Source organism: Geospiza fortis, unplaced genomic scaffold, assembly GCF_000277835.1.
Source record: "Geospiza fortis unplaced genomic scaffold, GeoFor_1.0 scaffold524, whole genome shotgun sequence".
Lineage (NCBI taxonomy): Eukaryota > Metazoa > Chordata > Aves > Passeriformes > Thraupidae > Geospiza > Geospiza fortis.
The window spans coordinates 1,821,519-1,839,218 of NW_005054437.1; the positions used below are offsets into that span (position 1 = coordinate 1,821,519).

Sequence of the window (17,700 nt, forward strand, 5' to 3'; positions counted from 1 at the left end):
TCTTTTCTAGTTGATTCAGCACTTTAAGATATGAAGAAGATCCAGCCAGACAAAGCAGCTTCATCCACTGAGATTTTAGCAAGCAAAAGCCACACAGATCTTCACTTTCCCTCCTCTGCTGGATCTCCAGTCAGGTCACAATCACTATTAAGCCCATCTGGAGAAACTGAAGCATTCAGAAGTTCACTGAGTCATCAAAAGCAACAAAGAGCAGCAGCAACAGCAGGCTGCCACACAGCTCTGGAAAAGTCCCCTTCAAAACACTAAATCCCTGGAATGAAGGGTTGCCTTGCTTCATCCATGACATTATTTTAATGGCACGTTCACGAATTCATCCCAAACTTCATTCAGAAGAGTCAACAGGGAGGTGCTGGGAGAGAGGAGCATCATCTGCAGTTTGAAAGCAACCTACCAGAACAGATCCTATGGGCAGAGTGGGAGCACCACAGTGTTTGAGCAACTCAGAGATTCAACATCAAGTCTTAGGGCATCTTAGGCATCCTCACACTGACCCTGTAGAGATTTGCCTGATCAGCCCTTAACAACAGGACCCATCTTTGAAGTCCAGGGCCCAGCTACATCTGCACAAGCAGTAGCAGCATCAGGCCCAACATACATTGGGCAAAGAAGCAAAAGAAACAGCCCACCTCTGTTTCAAAAGGCTTGAAAGTTCCTGCCCTTCTCTTCTTCTAGCCCCTTGCATAAAAACTTTGCATGCAGAGCAGTGTCTCTTGGGTCCCTCATTCTCTTGAGCAAAGTAAACAGACCTCCAGTGCAGTGACAAATGAACAACAAACAGAGGGAGAAGAAGAAAAAAAAATCTTGCTGCCAACTCGAAGATTTTTTTCTTGGCATGTTTAATTAAAAATAAATAAATAAAATGTGCAAGCTATGCCCCAAGGGTGACCCTGCACAAAGCATTCTGGCAGCTCCAATGTCTGCCATTTCCCTCTCACATCACCACAGACACCCCATCTCTTCCTGTGCTCTTACCCTGATGCACACGCACACATACAGAGCCCTGAGAATCCTGGCACCCGACGGCTTTTTCTTTTTCAAGCATGCCAAAACAAACTCAGCTCCTAAATCCCTTTTAGAATTTGGGCTTGTGTGGAAATGTGTTTGCCTCCATCCTATGTTTATTTTCTTTTGTTTTCAGGTTCGTTAGCCCAAGGGCAAATGTTGTTCCTAGCACCAGTTTTGGGGTTGGGTTTTGTTTTGTTGTTGATTTTGGTTGGTTTTTTTGGTTTTTTTTTGGGGGGGGGGTTTGGTGTTTTTTTTTTTTTTTGGTATTTATCTTTCAATCAAGTGTTCCTCCTTGCAAGGATAAACAGGATGTTTAGAGACTCTGGGTATGACGACCAGTCTTTGACAGTTGTTGTGAGACACCACACACTGGGTTTACCATGTGTGCAAGCACTGGCACAGCTCAATCTGCAGCAGGCTCTTTTCATGACCTAAGAAACCTTCAACAGCTCTGTGTTTTCAGTGTAAGCTCACGAGAAATGCACCACACAGACATGATCCAGAACAACTCCCTGGCTTCTCCCTCCATTTAGGAGGATAACACCTGCCCACATCACAGCCATTCCCTTTCTAGGCTGCTCATTTCACTTTTTTAGCTACACCAAACTATGCTCTGCCTCTGAGAAATTTTTCTTTTCCAGGTGCATACAGACAGGCAAGAGTCAAAATACTTCTAAATCACAAATCAACACAGGGAGTTTCCCAAGCCTTTTTTTTTTGGAATGGAAGTTTTCCAAGCCTTGAATCACTGACATTGGTCTGACTCCTAAAACAAGAACTGGAAAATGAAACACAGAGAGCACTAAGGGCCAGACCCCAAGCAAGACCTACCTGTCTAAAACACTGTGTGTGACTTCTCCAACATCCCAGTCACCACAGAAGAAAATGCACTGCCTAATTCTCCACAGCACAAATTCTCCAAAATCTTAATCACTTTTTATTTGCAGCGTTTTCTAATAGCGGAAGGCAGGAAAGGTCAAGAGACTGATAATTAGTCCTGTTTTGTAATTAAAAACAATGAGTTTTGGACCAGGCTCTAATTACTATGTTCTCAAGCCACAGAATAAGTGACTGTGACATATTTCCCAAATTCTGAAAGCTGGGTGTGTCTGCAACAGCAGCACACACTTTGATAAGCCATACTATACACAAAGAGCTAAATGCTGTCTAAACAATCATAAATCACTTCAGAAGAAATGGCTCAACCACTATGTCATCTTATCTAGTCTAAAACCTTTTGCATTTAAAGAAAATAATATTTACAGAAATTACTTCCCTTCTCTACAAACACATGATTCCTGAGCAGCAACACTCAGTTTTCCCTATTACCACCACTCTGCGTAATTCACAGGACAAATGACAACATGTTGGTGACTTTCATGCTGTTTGGGCCCAGCTTATTCAAGGAAAATTACTTGGTCCTGCAATGCTGGTCAAGTTCAAACTTTGAAATCTATTCCAGGTAACATTCAACCACAAGCTTCTGGCCTATGCACAGAAAGTACAGCATGAAATTCTATGGTGTGTGTCATTTCAGAAGGTCAAAAGGGATTATCACAATATTCCTTTTAAGCTGTGGTACCTATGAGCCTTGGCATATAAGCCACCCTGGAAAGCCATTCTCAGACAACTGCTTTAAATTGCACTCTGAGCAGTCCTTGAACTCTATTTCAGCAGAAAGCGGCATTGTCAAGATAATGGTTTTACAAGCTTTCAGTCCTCGCAGGAAAAATAGTCTTTGCTTCGTGTCCCCTGCCCTGCTGCACACACTGAGCAGATGTCCTCTCTCCAGCCCTCACCACTCTCTGCAAACCACTCCACAAACACAACAGAGCTGAAGAAGCAATAAAGCAATAGCCTGTCCTACAGCCTGAAAATTCAAATAAGTAAAACAGTTCTCCTGAAATAAAAACCTCAGCTTTGATGTCATTGGGATAACGTGGAAGGAGCAAGAATTCCCCAGCCATGAAGGTATTTTCCACAACAAATCCACCTTGGATAAAGTAAGCCAAATTTTCCTACTGCTTCATTCCCTCAGCACTGCTAATGGCAATGGGTCAAGAGTAGATCAAATCATTGAATACATTTTTTTGTCACCCAATGCATAATTTGGGGGTCCCAGTTGGGCTCCCAACTAATTTGGGAGCTGGGTGATGCATTGACATGCCTGAGGGATGGGATGCCATTCAGAGGGATCTGGACAAGATCAGGAAGTGGGAATCTTGTGAGATTCAGCAAGGCCAGGTGCAAGGTCCTGCTCCTGAATTGGGGCATGAAGAGATTAGAGGGATGGAACACCTCTCCCGTGAGGAAAGGCTGAGCGAGTTGGGGTTGTTCAGCCTGGAGTGGACTCTGTGGAGACCTCACTGCAGTCTCATTCAGTACTGAAAGGAGGCCCATAAGAAAGAGGGGGATAGATTATTTAGCAAGGTCTGTTGCAATAGGACTAGGGACAATGGTTTGAAACTAAAAGAGGGTCAGTGCAGATTAGATATAAGGAAGAAGATTTTCACCATGTGGATGGTGTAACACTGGAACAGGTTTCCCAGAGGAAAACCTATGGTGGATGCCCCATTCCTAGAAACATTCAAGGACATGTTGGACTGCGCTCTGAGGAACCTGATCTAGTTGAAGACATCCCTGCTCATTGCAAGACTGATGGACTAGATGGTTTTTAAAGGTCCCTTCCGATCCAAACCATTCTATGATTTTATAGTCTGGGTAACACAGAAGATAAAGCTGCCACAGCTTTCTGTCTAACCACTTACAGCTGTGCTGAACCTTTTGCGGTCACATAGCAAGGCTCAGGTGATAACAAATGGTTACAAGACTCAGTAACTTTGTTATCTGCAGGCACCAGTCCCTAGTGCCTACCAGAGCACCACCTACAACACAAAACTAATTTCTAAGGCGTAATGTTAAGGGAGTCACTTAGATTGTACTGTCTCTGCAATTTGTTTCAGAAAAACCAGAAGCAATTGCATGCTCCCTCCGAAGTGTCCTGGTACTGCTGGGATAGCTGGATGGTATTGCTGGGGTAGCACCCACTCAGCATAGCCAAATGCCTTTCTCCACCAGACCAGCCAGCACAGCCAACTGCACATCCCTCGGTTGTTCCAGCACTTTACTCTCTTTGGGGGGTTGCACACGTTCAGAGAGGAAAGAAACTGTGCTCAGCATCTCCCTTGCACGTCAGAGAAAGCAGCAGCTGCAGAGCTGTGCACGCCAAGGGCAGGACCTGGCTTCTCCTGCACCACAGTGAACATCAGTCTCTTCAACCAAGTCATTATTCTGGCCCTCAGAGAAGTTGTTCATGTGTATATGCACATCCTTGGCCCACAGGTATGGCCACTGACATAGCCAAGGGCAGCTCAACACCTCTGACAGCAGGGCTAGATGTGACTTCAGGAGCTGCTGACCCTTTACATCGCCCAAAACAAACACCAGGATATGCTGGAAGGAGCACAACACATTGAACAAAACTCAGAAAAAACTCTGAGACCCTGTCCTAGTTTCAGCACTGGTTTGCTGCACTTCTCTCTGGTACATCTGATACAATCTGTGCCTTTGTATTTAAGCATCCTCTCTGTTATCTTTTAGCCCACCTGTACAGCTTGGGGGATGGGATTTGTGAAGCACTGAAGCACCAGATCATATTTACCACTACCACTTCCTCAGAAGCACTGCTCAACAAGAGACTGGGAAAGACTCAAGATCTTTTTAATCCCACTTCCATAGCAATTGGGAGCATTAAAGCAAAATAATGTTGCCTCTTTTCTTTTTTTTTAATCTTACCTTAATTTCACAGGAATACTGTTTTAGAGGTAGCTGGTAACATTGAGGAATGAGTCCCTGCCCAGTAACAGCGGCTTGGAACTCGGTGATCTTTTAGGTCCTTTCCAACTCAAACCCTTCTATAGGATTACATGATTGCTCTCTTACACAGCTTGAGTATCTGCCAGGCTTTGGTTACAGCAACTTCACACAGATATGGGTGTATTTACATCTCTTCCCTTTCATGCTACTCTAAACAGAAACCTGCCTTGAACATGAGCTAGAAATTAATTGCCCATAGAGAAATCACAGAGTAGCAAAGCATGGTAGACCTGCACAGAGGCTTTTGAAACTCCCAGAGGCTAGAGCACATTTGGGACTGCAAATAAATTTCACTCATCTTGGGTCCTCAACACCAGTATAGAAGCTGGCAACTCCAACACCTCCTGACCATTAATAGGGAAGGCAGAGGATGATTAAATCTATCTTTGGTGTTACACCTAATGCAGCCTCATTTGTCCAGAACTAATATACCTGACTGTTTGCTTGCTCAAAGCTGACCAACCACTTAGGAAGATGTATGGCAGCAGTAGATAAGCCCTTTCTATCTTCATCATGGTGAAAAAGATCAAGTTACTCACATTGGAAATAACCACAAAGGACAGCAAAGAACAAATAGCAAATTCCATAATATTATATTGAAGGAACATAGCCCAGGTTGCAATGTAGGTCATCTCCATACTGATCTGTGAGTTTGAGAAACAGCTCCTTTAAAAAATGTATTAAACAAAGGAGGGGGGAGGAGGAGGCTGTATACAGCAGAGACCCTTGCACACACACAAATTCAGTCACCCTACTTTAAATCTGCAGGCCAGCTCCTGATTTAACCTGGAGTTTCACATGTCACTACAAAACTCTGGAAATGTTGCCTTTGCAGATATGCCAAACACACGAACTGTTGTCAGTGAAGGAAGTATTTTTCCATATCTGCTATTGTAACTCTGCTGGCAGGCTGGGAGTAGCAACTCCTCCCTTATCTCCCTCCTCTCTGAGAGCATCTCTCTGTTTAAGTACCAGCTAACTTAGATCATACATTATCCCCCTTGGAAAGTGGACAAAGAGGGGGGTGTAAGCAGCAAACCACAGAAGGAGGTGGACTGTCATGCACAAGGAAAGTAGCAGGGATAAAGAGGTGACTAATGAACAGAAGGGGGTGCATAAAATCCTACTTGGATTGACTCCCTGGAGAACAGCTGTTTCCTTGTAAACATCTTGCTAGCTGTCCAAACAAGAAGTTCAGACACAGAACAATAAAGGAGAGCACCCGGGTAGAAGCGCTGAAGGCATGGGCTCACTCACTAGCCTGCCAATTGCTCCAAGTGGCAGAATTCAAAAGCCAGGGGAACATTAGCTATACATTTAACCCTGCACGTGCTGTGTTGCAGCAAACAACCTGCAGAGACACCCTTCTCCATCTGTGAATTCCTTCCTAGCCCTCCTTTTCCCCCCACTATTTCTGACACAACAGCAGAGCACTTTACTTGACAAAGAGGAAATATCCTCATCAGAGCGAGGAGAAACAGCCACAGAGTCAAGAAATGAAAACACTGAACGTGGCAGCCCAGAAGGCTGAGAAAAGTTCTACCACTATGCTGGCATCAGTAACTTGGAAGCAGAGGGAGTTACACCAGAGAAAGTAAAAAGAGTCTTTTTATTAGTCCTCAGCACAACACAGGCTACACTGGCAGAAGCATTTCTATGCCAACACAACTGTGTCCACACAGGACGCTTGCCAGTACTGCAAGGTAGCTGTGGAGTGGGGAAAGAAACCAGCACAACTATGCCAGTAAACATTCCTAAGGCAGGCTGCTCAGAGAGGACAGCTACCTGCACTGCACAACAGCAAGCAGAGATGTGCACATCACAATCCTGTCCTATAAACCCTGTCCCCAGAATGCCACACAAGTGTTACAAGAGTACATTCAGATCACATGCATGTCTCTAGGACAGGAGGGATCACTGCAAGGAAGGCAATAAGATAGTAGGACACAGTAAGTGACAATAAGGGAACCGTACATCCTGAGCCTATAGTCCAGTTTTCTACATTTCTATGTCCACTTCTGACTACCCTATCTTGACTTTTAGACATTCTAGTCAATACAAACTGAGTGTATCCTAGGAAATCAAATACCCTATTTCTACTCAAAACAACCTACAGCAGCACTAAAAAGGTAAGCACAATGACACTCTCATAGTCAGAAATGACAACAAGGAATTCCACATTCTAGAAGTAGTCCACAAGTTCACACAAAAGACCGTCTGGGATCACCGTCCTCCTTCTGCTTCTCTTTCTCCATATATTTATCCCTGAAGTCATCGAAAGAGCGAGTTTCTGCATCTTGTTCTTTCTCTGGGAATAGGTTGGGAAACTGAAAGGTTTGTCCTTGGCCCTAAAGAGAAAACAAATGGTCAGACAGAGAGACATTCCAGCCTTTCTGCAGTAGCTATGATCTTAGGGTGAAACACCACCCTGAATTTTCAGCTAGTGCAGAATTGTACCTTGTGACCTCCCAAAAACTCTTTCCACCCATGTCCCCAAGATACGTGTACGTCCCTTCTCCTCAAAAGCTAACTTTCAGCCTCTCCTCCTGTGTGCTACTTAAGATACTGACATCTTGGATTTTTTTAACAGATGAATGATCAGGAGATGGACATCTCTTCAAAGACTTTGAATCAACTCAGAGATGTTGTGTGAGTTATACAGTAAAAGCAAGATTAGCAAAATAAGTGATTTTGTTAAAGTGCCACCACCAGGGAAATACACAGTGGAGCAGGCATTCATTATGTTAACACTCAGGATATGAGTAGTGGTTGTAGTTGTTTAGATCTCAGCTAAGGATAAGAGAGAGCAGTCCTAGCAGCTGTTATTGGAGGGTGTAATGTGGGAATACAGAATAACAGATATCAGAGGTCTCTTATCAACAGACATAAAGACTATGGTGTAAAACAATTACAGTGGGAACAATCTGTCTAATATATCACTAATGAGATTAAAGTGATTACATCTGCATCAGTCATTCTGCCTAACAGACAAGTCATTTTAGTGAAACATCATCATCAGTTCTATGTCTCCCACTTGGAAAATAAACATTTGCTTGGTCTCTGGTTTTTATCTAACAGCAGGAAACCATTTTTCTGTGGAAATGTACTATCCCATTAACATTACCTACTTATTTTTAGTGGCGTTTGTTCTAAGCACAACTTCATTAAACTCAACAATATCAGCCCTTCCATTCTGTATGGGACTTTGCATAATAAAACTTGTAACTGGCTGCCCATAACTCTAAAATTACTCTCCAAAACATTTACAAACATTACAATACATTAACTTCTTTGGCAGCATTCTGCATACAGAAATCTCAAGAAAAGCATTTAACTTTTAACTGCTTCAGATGAAAACAGGTGGGTTTGACTTTTTCTCAGATCAGCCAGTCTTTAAGTTTATGCAGTAAATACATCCAAACAAGAGGCTCTGTTATGAAATGGTTCCATAAAGGACATGAAAGGAGCATTCCCCAGCATACCTGCTCTTCATTCTGGGATCAGAAATATGACATAAATAAATCCAAGAGAACCATCACCACGTCCCTGACCCAGCTGAATGTCTGCTATGTTTTATTTAATGATATACACTCGACCTGGCAAAGAACAGGTGTGAAAAAATCTAAACCTCTTATGCTTTGGAGAGAAAAAAGCATGTGTTATCCCAGATGAGATTATCCAGACTGGAATCTACAAAATACCAACTCTGTATTTGCAATGCTCCGGTTGTTTTTGTAGTGCATACTTCTTGGGGGTTTCCTAAGAGCCTGACCATACTACAAAAACAACAAGGGAGCTGCTGTGTACATTGCTTTTTCCTTGATTTTAGCCTGGATAAGCTCAACTGGAACATATCAAGGTTTTCCTTTCCATTGATGTACACTCTGGGGTTTCAGTTCTTTTGTACCTTTAAATTACCAACAGGTATCCTCATAATAGCTGTCCTTTGACAGCTAAAGCACAGTCCCATTTCATGGCACAGAAACTGGCCTTACCAGGGTCCTTGAGCAAGCCCAAAGCTGCAGCCTACTGAACCTCTTCCTGTAGTAGGATCAGCAACAAGCACCCTTGAGGCCAAGCACTGCCCAGGATTTTAGCACACTGAAGCATTTGGAAAGGAATTTGCTAATATTACAAAAAAATGCTGTGTTTTAACTGTGCTGTGGGCAGGTCACTCAGCCCTGCAGGACCTACAGAACAGACAGAGCCCATACTAAAGACCTGTCTGCCCTGGAGAGGAAGCCATTTTAGTTAAACAAGTCAGAAAACAACTCAGGCTAACATGGTAGGCACACCACCTCCACCGAAAATCTGAGAACTATTTATATTGGTAACAGTGTAGTAAGGGACTGTTCTTGTTATGCAGCTCTTTCCTTCTGGTATGCTTCCAGGACCAATGCATTTCCCTTATTGGAGAATGAAGGAAAGCGGTCCCTAAAGCATACTAACAACATCCACGGTAATTCACTAAGCATTGCAAAACTGTTATTATTTTAAAAAGAGGAAAGAAAACAAGATACACACAGAGGCTGTAGCAAAACCAGAAAAAAAAAGATACACACAGAGGCTGTAGCAAAACCAGACAAACCTTTAAGCTGTTTATCAAAGTGCTCACAGTTCCCATTTCAAGGCTGGTGGAAGTCAAATATTGAGCTGAAAATGTCAATCTGTATCTGGAGTCTTTTAATAAATCAAAATCAGCACAGACTAGTTGGCTCTTTCCAGCTCTTGTTTTGTGAAGAAATTCTGATTTTGGCTGGCAGCCAAACACGATTTGAAACAGCCAAGGCATTACACCCTGAGAACTGAAGGTTGATAAATCTTAAGAAACAATACTCTGCAGTAATACTGCACTGTAAGGCTCTGGAGTGATGAAAGCTGTATGAAAAATAGCTGTTGTGCATGCTCAGTAGCTAGTTTTCAGAAGAAGCCTGTATCTTGGGTATTTCAAAATTTCAAAAATACCAAAAGGCATCAACTTACATAAAGGATTGTGAGTCTGTCCAGGCATATTTACACTCAATGCATCTTCCACGTAATGCCAGAGGCTACTGAGGTTCAAGTTCATATGCCACCTCCTTAAAAAAAAGCCTACCAAAGGGACAGAGGGATTGTCACTCCTTTACACTGTGCTGCTTTTCCTTAAACTTCTTCTTTGCAAAAGCTTTTCCTTCTATACAGCAGCCATCTGACAACCATATGATAAATGCATCCTCAATGAAATCCTCGCTGGAATAAAGCAAGCAATTGTTACCAAGTTCATCAGGGTTTATCTGGTTTACAAATTGCTGGAACACGAAGTGCTGGCATTTCCAACCAGAAAGGAAGATTCTGCCTTACTTGAAAATTTTGCATTTGTCCATAGTTTTACCTTTGGCAAGCAATTTATCCCTTTAATTGCTGAATTACTGAAATTATCATAAGCTGAAGTAACCTTTAAAAAGGCTAGAACTTGCTTCTGCTTTAGAACTTCTGCCAGCATAATTACCTTAGCTAGAAGCACAGAGAAAAGGGGAGAAGATAACACCACCTTTCTACTCAACACAGCTGTGCTAAAAGAAAATCCTGTGAAAAAGACATACACTGGAAAAAAAGTAATTTTGCTAGGATAATTCAGCCTGTAATGGAACTGAGTGGTGCACTGACAGCAAAAGATCTTTTTCACCAATGGGAAGTGATCCCCTGATACTCTGGAATTTGTCAGGGTAAGCTCTACCACCATGTGTTCACCTCACTCTCAAGTGAAGCCTTACAATACTATTTAAAAAAGGAACAAAAAGCCCCAAACAAAGCAAGTCAGAGCTGGCACTGAACACCTAAAAAAGTAAAGGCAACATGATGATCTTATACATTGTTGTTCTCCGTTTGGGGTCTTCCCAGAGACCTTCCTTTTTCCTACAAATCTGAGGTTATGCACATGTGAGATGTGTGGTCTCACAAGTGAGAGTGTTCAGATAACAGAAATGGGACCCATTAAACTGCTACTCCTCTAATCCTCAATTCAGCATTACCCAAAAGTAAAAGTGAATTATATACAAGGCCTTATGAGGATTCATTTGTTAAATGCTAGTAACATCCTTCACAATAAAAAATTACCTAAGTATCAAACATGTATTTTCCCTTTAGATTTCAAGCCTTTGTCCTAAGAAAGGGTGAAAACACACCTTGTTCTTGGAGTCTGTCTAAGGAATTATCACAGGAGTGGTACAGATTGCCTCAATTCATTTTAATGAGAGGTTAAGTGACCATAATTGAGCCTATGAAGTCAAGTGCTGGCCTTTCCACTGCTGAGCCTCACGTCAGAAATCTGCTGGAAGGATTACCCAGCACAAATTCACTTATACTTTTCTGACCTTTGAGTCCTCTGAAAAGTTTAGAAATGGAAGATCAGCACAGATATTACTGTGCAGCAATGATGCAGCAAACACTGATCATGTAAACAACTGTGAGATCTTCTGGTTATTTGGATAATTGAAGCACTTACTACTGCCCTTCAGAATTAACAGAAAAGTGATGTTTATTGTATCATTAACTACAAAAATGTTGGACTCCCAAAAGCACGGGATGCAGTCCAGCAGTAGCAGCAAATGCAGTTAAGTTTAATAATCCAGGGCATTTGAACAATTCTCCTACTACTGCAGTGGTAACATCTGATGCTAAAACGTATGGCAAAACAGCACAGAAAGCAACTTCCAAAATCCACTCAGGAACAACACTGCATATGGATCATCCAAGTTTCCTCTGAATTCAAAAGAAAACTGCTGTCACATCTGTTGTGCAAATAGGCTAACTACTGTGAGTGTACAGGATACTCTAAATGGGGGTTGAGGAGAAAGTATTTGCAAAAACGTTCCCGTTCCCACCGGTGCCATCATTCAAGCAGCTAAATAGGTGTTAGTCCTAACGCTGACAAGGTCAGACTCCTTTTTACAGCCATCTCCACTCCATTTCTCCAAACAGGTTTAATTAAAAATAGGTCTGGATTCCAGAGGCTTGTCTACAGTTGTGCTCCCACGGGTACTAACACCTGTTAAGCTAAACCAGTGAGAACACTGAAGGAGGAGAAGGAGGGGATGTTGTTGTTTTTTTTTTAATTTCCCTGATGTTAAGGCAACTGCAAAGTTTCCCACTGGCTTTCTTTTCTTCTTTTTTTTTCATTATAATAATTATAGCTGTATTGGAGTAAGGAGAAAAGCTGCTGTATTACACATATTTTATCTAGTTTGCAAAGATATAAAACTTGGCTTTAATTTAAAGAATAGAACAGTGTAGAAAAGTAGCATTTGATACACAGGGCCATAACTCTCTAACTTAAACCTTTCTCACCACATTCCAAAAGGGGAAAAAAGGCAAGCAGGCTCTGGAATGGCAAGATATTGTTGATCCACGGCCTTCTATGATTTGAGGTATTTTTTTAGTGTGAAAATATTATGCTTGGACAGATCACTTATTTGTCCAGTTACCGCCTGAGAATAAAGTAAACAGCTTTGAATCTCCAAGAAATAGTATTTGGAAAAGAAAGGACAACAATGCTTACATGTGGAACAGCTGGGGCACTAGTCTGACACCTAAGGGCATGTTGACTATGACTCCATACACCTTCCACCTTTGAGACACTTGCAGTAAGTCAAAGGACATGTGTGTTGCACTGGGACACATAAGGTGATGGTTTATGAAGCAGAGAAACATAACTGCTCATGAGAATGAACTCAATTTCATTCAGGTAAACTGCACCACAGCTGCAAAGTCACACTGGAAAGAGCAATACTTCCACCTAGTGGGCAACAGAAAGATCAACCCAAGAGCTTTCAAAAACACATTCATATCTTTCCAGTCATAAGCAGTTTTAACTTGAAACTGGATTAATGAGAGAAAACACAGCTGGTAAAAATGGTGGGAAAGCCCAGCTACTCTGACTCATGGCAGATGAAAACTAATTCTCATGAAAATAAGGATTTTACAGTGGTTACCAAAGACTTTCCTAAATTAGGCAGATAGTAACAATGGACTGCATGGGGCCTGTAATGGCCTGATCACACCATGAATGAGAACGAAGGCAAACCCTTTAGATTCAGAAATGACACTGGGTTTCTGGCTTCACCCACTGTTTCAAGCTGGTGTGAACACAGAGCTGGGAGCTCATTGTCTGAGACATCAGAGCTAGTGATGAAAAGCAACAAACAAAAGTAAAAAGAGAAAGGGGGAGGAATAAAGAAACCTAAATGTTAATGGAATTAACAGACCACAACAACAATAAGAAATAAAAGAGATGAAAGAGACCAGGAATGAGGTGAGGGAAAAACACAGACATCAAGCTTCACAGGCAAGAGTTTAGTGAACGGTCAGGATTCCCTCCCTTAACATAAAAAAACACCACCAAATAATGTCCCCTGACCCTGTTTATGGAAGAGATGGAAAACATGGCATTCCTTAAGAATTTATTATGGTAACTACCATGTAAGGCAATAAGGGACCTTGCTGTCCCATGTACTATGAGACCTCAGCCAGAGTACAACAGGGCTCTGTGCACTGCCCAGAAGACAAAATGGGAGGCTGGAGAACAACCAAACTACTCCTGTGCACCTGCCTCCAATACCAAGCTAGTTTAGGTAAATCTCCACACCTGGCCTGACCAACCTTTAAGGTTATGGCAACTATTCTAGGTTGAAAGGCTGAATGTGAAATAAATGCACAAAGGCACTGCCTTAAACCTCTTAGTCCAACAGAGCAGCAGCATTCTGCTTCCCACTCCTTACCCCTGAGTATCTATGGGTTGCACACTACCTCCTTCTCACCTCAGCAGACACAGGACACAAGACTGCATTACAGTGAAACAGAATTTGAACTACAGTTCACTAGAGACCCATGTTTGCCTCAGTCTTGGGAAACAAGATTCTAAAAGCAAGGAAGTCACTAGCAGGAGGCTGTGGCAATGCAAAGTGCCTGCAACTACCTACCAAAAGGAGCAACACTCAGAGAAAGCAACTTGTGAGATACAACATCATCAATTCAAGAATTCACCTCCTAATCATGCAGTCCTGCTCTCCAGCAAACAAAAACCTAGCACAGACAATCCAGGAGGGAGAATCTGCTCACCAAAGCAAACTAGTCCTTGAAAAAAGGAATGTGTGTTTTAGCCGCAGTGATGTAAAATCCTCAGAGATGAGGTTGCCTTTAACTTCAGCAGGGTAAATCAAAGTAACTCCTCATCTAAATGTAACTGTTACTTTTTAGTAACATTGCACTTTACGCTATTCTCTTAAATTAGGAAAGGGCTGTCTAGAAGAACATCCATCGTCACTTTTCTTTCTACTCTCCTTCCCAGAAGGGGCTTAGAAAAAAACTTCTAAGCATATTTGAACTTTGAAATATTAAAAATCAGATTTCCCATTGTTTGCGCCTCTTGAGTTTGACCCCAAGTCCATATGAAATCTTAGCCAGTCTTTAGGGTCACAGAGTGCTCCTCCAATACTGAATCCTTGTCCCAGGACAGAGTTAACAGTGACGTTATGTTGCCAACTGCAATTTTGAGCTTATGGTTTTACAACCATAAATACCATCCCTTTAATGTCATTTTGGTGTGTGAAGGGGTTTTCTGTCACTGGTTGCACCACTTTTTTGCATAAAGACAGGTAAGCCTGACAGAAGTTTAAACTATAAATTGGTCCTGTTATGAAAGAAATTTACAAGAACATGAAGCTCCTTTTCCACTGGGCAACCAATGTATGTTTCAGAGTCCGGTTCAGCCACAAAGCAAGCTTGTTTAGATATGACTAAAGGCTCTCCAAGGAATAAGCCTTAGTCTTCTCTGAAATTCAAAGACCTTTAATAAGAAGTTCCCTACCCTCACAATATATTCTTTCACTTACTGGACATTTCAGCAATCAACCACACAAGTTGTGAACCTTCCAGTACACAGAGTACAGGGTCAGCATGAAACTCTCTGGCAAAGCAGAACCCTATGACATCAGTCCACAACCTACAGACAGACCTCAAACCAACACGGGACTTATTTTGTTTGAATTTGATCTTTAGAGCAAGTAATTTAAATCTCTTTACATTCTGGAATGTGTTAAAAGAAACTTTCACTGTTAGAGGATTGGCAGAAATATTCAGCCAACCAGGACAAGTCACTGGCCATTACTTTCAGCTGGCTGGTTAACAGTGCCCACCTCTTTCCTCACAAGTGTCCATGTTAACTCAACTCACCAGCTGTACATAGGCGACCTTGTAATCCGGCTTCTTCACTCTCTGATTCCTGTGATTCCTCTTGTTGTTTGCACCTGCAGGAATGAAGAGAATCCCACCTTTTACTTCCCAGGACTTCTGAACTCTCCAAAGCAAGGCCAAGGTGAAGGAGGGACTTATTGTCAAGAGGAATACTCTTCCTTCACTACCAGCACAGTACCACAATTATTAAAGGGTACTGGAAGTGGTGGACACTGCTCTCCTCATTTACAGGCAGGGAAACAAGGCATCACCAGCCTGCTGCCACTGTGCCTTCACACACAAAGTCTGCAAAGAAGCAAGGAGAAAAGCCTCGCAAGTAGGGGCCAGGGGTGATAAACTGCTCTTCCAACATCCACAGCTTCAGGAAGACAAGGAGAAAATTACCACTAAGTAGCCTTAGACTTGACAATTTTTGTATTCAGCTAATGAGCTGGATCTATTGTTTATACTCCAGGATATTACATTCCACATCCAAACAAACTAAAGCACCTCAACCTCCTCCAACCATGCTGGTCACAACTGAAGTGGGAAGTACAACTCACCCCTTCATGTTAGGTAGACATTAAAACTCTCAGATTATTAGGAGTTCTAACCCTCTTTAATCTCTGACCATATACCATCACCTAAAATTAGCAGAGGGGGACAAAATTATTATAAGGACATGCATGACTATATTTCAGTGCTGTTTGGAAACTACATGTGTTTGGAATTTATGACTTAATTTATATCTGGTTTTCACACAAGCATATTACAGATGATACATCCAGGGTTTTTCCTCCTTTGTAAGTTAAAAGAGTTTTACAACCTTATTTTGAAGCTTTTTCTTTTATCCTCCATTTTTCACTACTACAGGTCTTTTTTCCTATTCCTTTTAAAATCATCCTTTATCTTACCATCATAAACAGACAATTCCTTTCATAGAGCCACTACATGAAAAATGAAAAACCCAGCCATCAAAGATGTCCTAACCAACAACTCACTCTCCACCCAATAGTTACACTGCCTGGTAATCAAAAATGTAAATTAACAGGAAAAAAGAAAGAAAAATATTTTTGACTGCATCCAAACTGCAGTCAGAGAAGCTCTGGGGAAGGAAGCATTCATATCTAAAGGTGACATTACCTAAATTTATCTTATTTCAGTTAGAAATGAGTCCCTCTGCCTCCAAGTCAGAACTCAGCATGGGTTAAACCAGGAATGGTTTTTATTTTTCTCTTGGGTTGTTTTTTTTTGTTGAGTTTTTGGTGGACATTTGGGTGGTTTGTTGTTGGTGTTGCTGTTTCTACATGTTGGACAGGAGAGAAATACCACAAGTGGCAACATTCCAGTCTGTAGAACTTTGGTAACAACAGGTGATAAAAACCTTTAAGTTTGTCAAGATGTTCTTCTGACATTATCTACTGGTTCAACAGAGCATTTTTCTTTGCTCTACAAACTTTGCCTTTTGTTAGACCATAGCACCTCCTGTGTGTGCATGCAAGCTAATCTCAGCTCATTTTGTAAATGAAGGCTACAGATGAATTGAAGTTTAATTACTACTTGCATTAAAACACATGAAGCAGTTCCTTATGAAGGGAGACACCCACTGGTCTTCAAGGAGAAACAGTAGTAACTACAAAAGCACAAGCTACATAACTGTCAGGATGATCAGCCTTTATAAAGTCAGATTTTTCTTTTAGAGTGAAACTTACATCATCATTTAATCACAGCATTCAAATATGAAGTGATGCATGTTTATTTGAAGGGATGAATAAACACGTATGCTACAAGACATCACCAGCTAAGCACCTGGAATCACTGCAACCAAAGTCTGCTGAAATCTAACAGATCTTTTGAAAGGTGAAAGTCTGCTCTGGCTGCACAGGGATGCTGTATTCATCCCTCTGCATGACTCAACTGCACTTACCATACTGTATCCTGGTCCTCACAGCAGCTACTGGCACATTGTATATTCTTTCAAGGTAATTCCTGATATCCAATTTTGTCATTCTAGGCAATGAAAAAACATTTTGGGGAAAGAAAGAAAAAAAAGTGTAAATATTGAAACAAAATAAACTAGAGACTAGTTGATACTGCGGAATAAATATGTCTTCTTGCTTTAACCAAGACAGATTTACGACATGAAAGTGTAAACTCAACCTAGACCACACACTGCTACAGCGATTTATGATTCATAAACTGTAACAACTGTCAAATATTTATCCTCCAAATATTTTAGCCTCAACATTCAAACTGCCAGGTATATTCTGTGTCTTGCTCACTGCTCAACCTGAGACACTTTTCTTTATTCTGAGTAGGAGCTGCTGATCTTACCAGAACCTGCCACAGTCTTATGGGCTCTAATGTGTATCAGCAAACTGGTCAGGCTGAAAGAGTCCTGACAAATAACTGGCTACCACCTTGCTTACTCTGGATCAAATTCGAAGCACATCCTTCTTCCCAAGCCCATCCCTGGGAAGGCTGAGCCTCACGAACACTGGGCGAGAGGAGGCACGCAAAGCTCCCCATTAAATCAGTGCCCTCGCTGCCCTCTGCAGGGTCTGCCTGCTGCAGGAGCCCCTTCCCTCC

General features: G+C 41.8%; 1 protein-coding gene across 1 annotated transcript; it reads right to left on the minus strand.

Moving 5' to 3' along the window:
- Positions 1–7,103: 7,103 nt before the first annotated feature.
- MRPL23 (mitochondrial ribosomal protein L23) lies at positions 7,104–17,120 on the minus strand. The gene is made up of 3 exons (XM_005427221.1): positions 17,039–17,120; positions 15,112–15,185; positions 7,104–7,250 (listed from the first exon to the last, which is right to left on the minus strand). Exons 1-3 carry the CDS (start codon positions 17,118–17,120, stop codon positions 7,104–7,106), a joined length of 303 nt encoding a protein of 100 aa, XP_005427278.1.
- Positions 17,121–17,700: the final 580 nt, after the last annotated feature.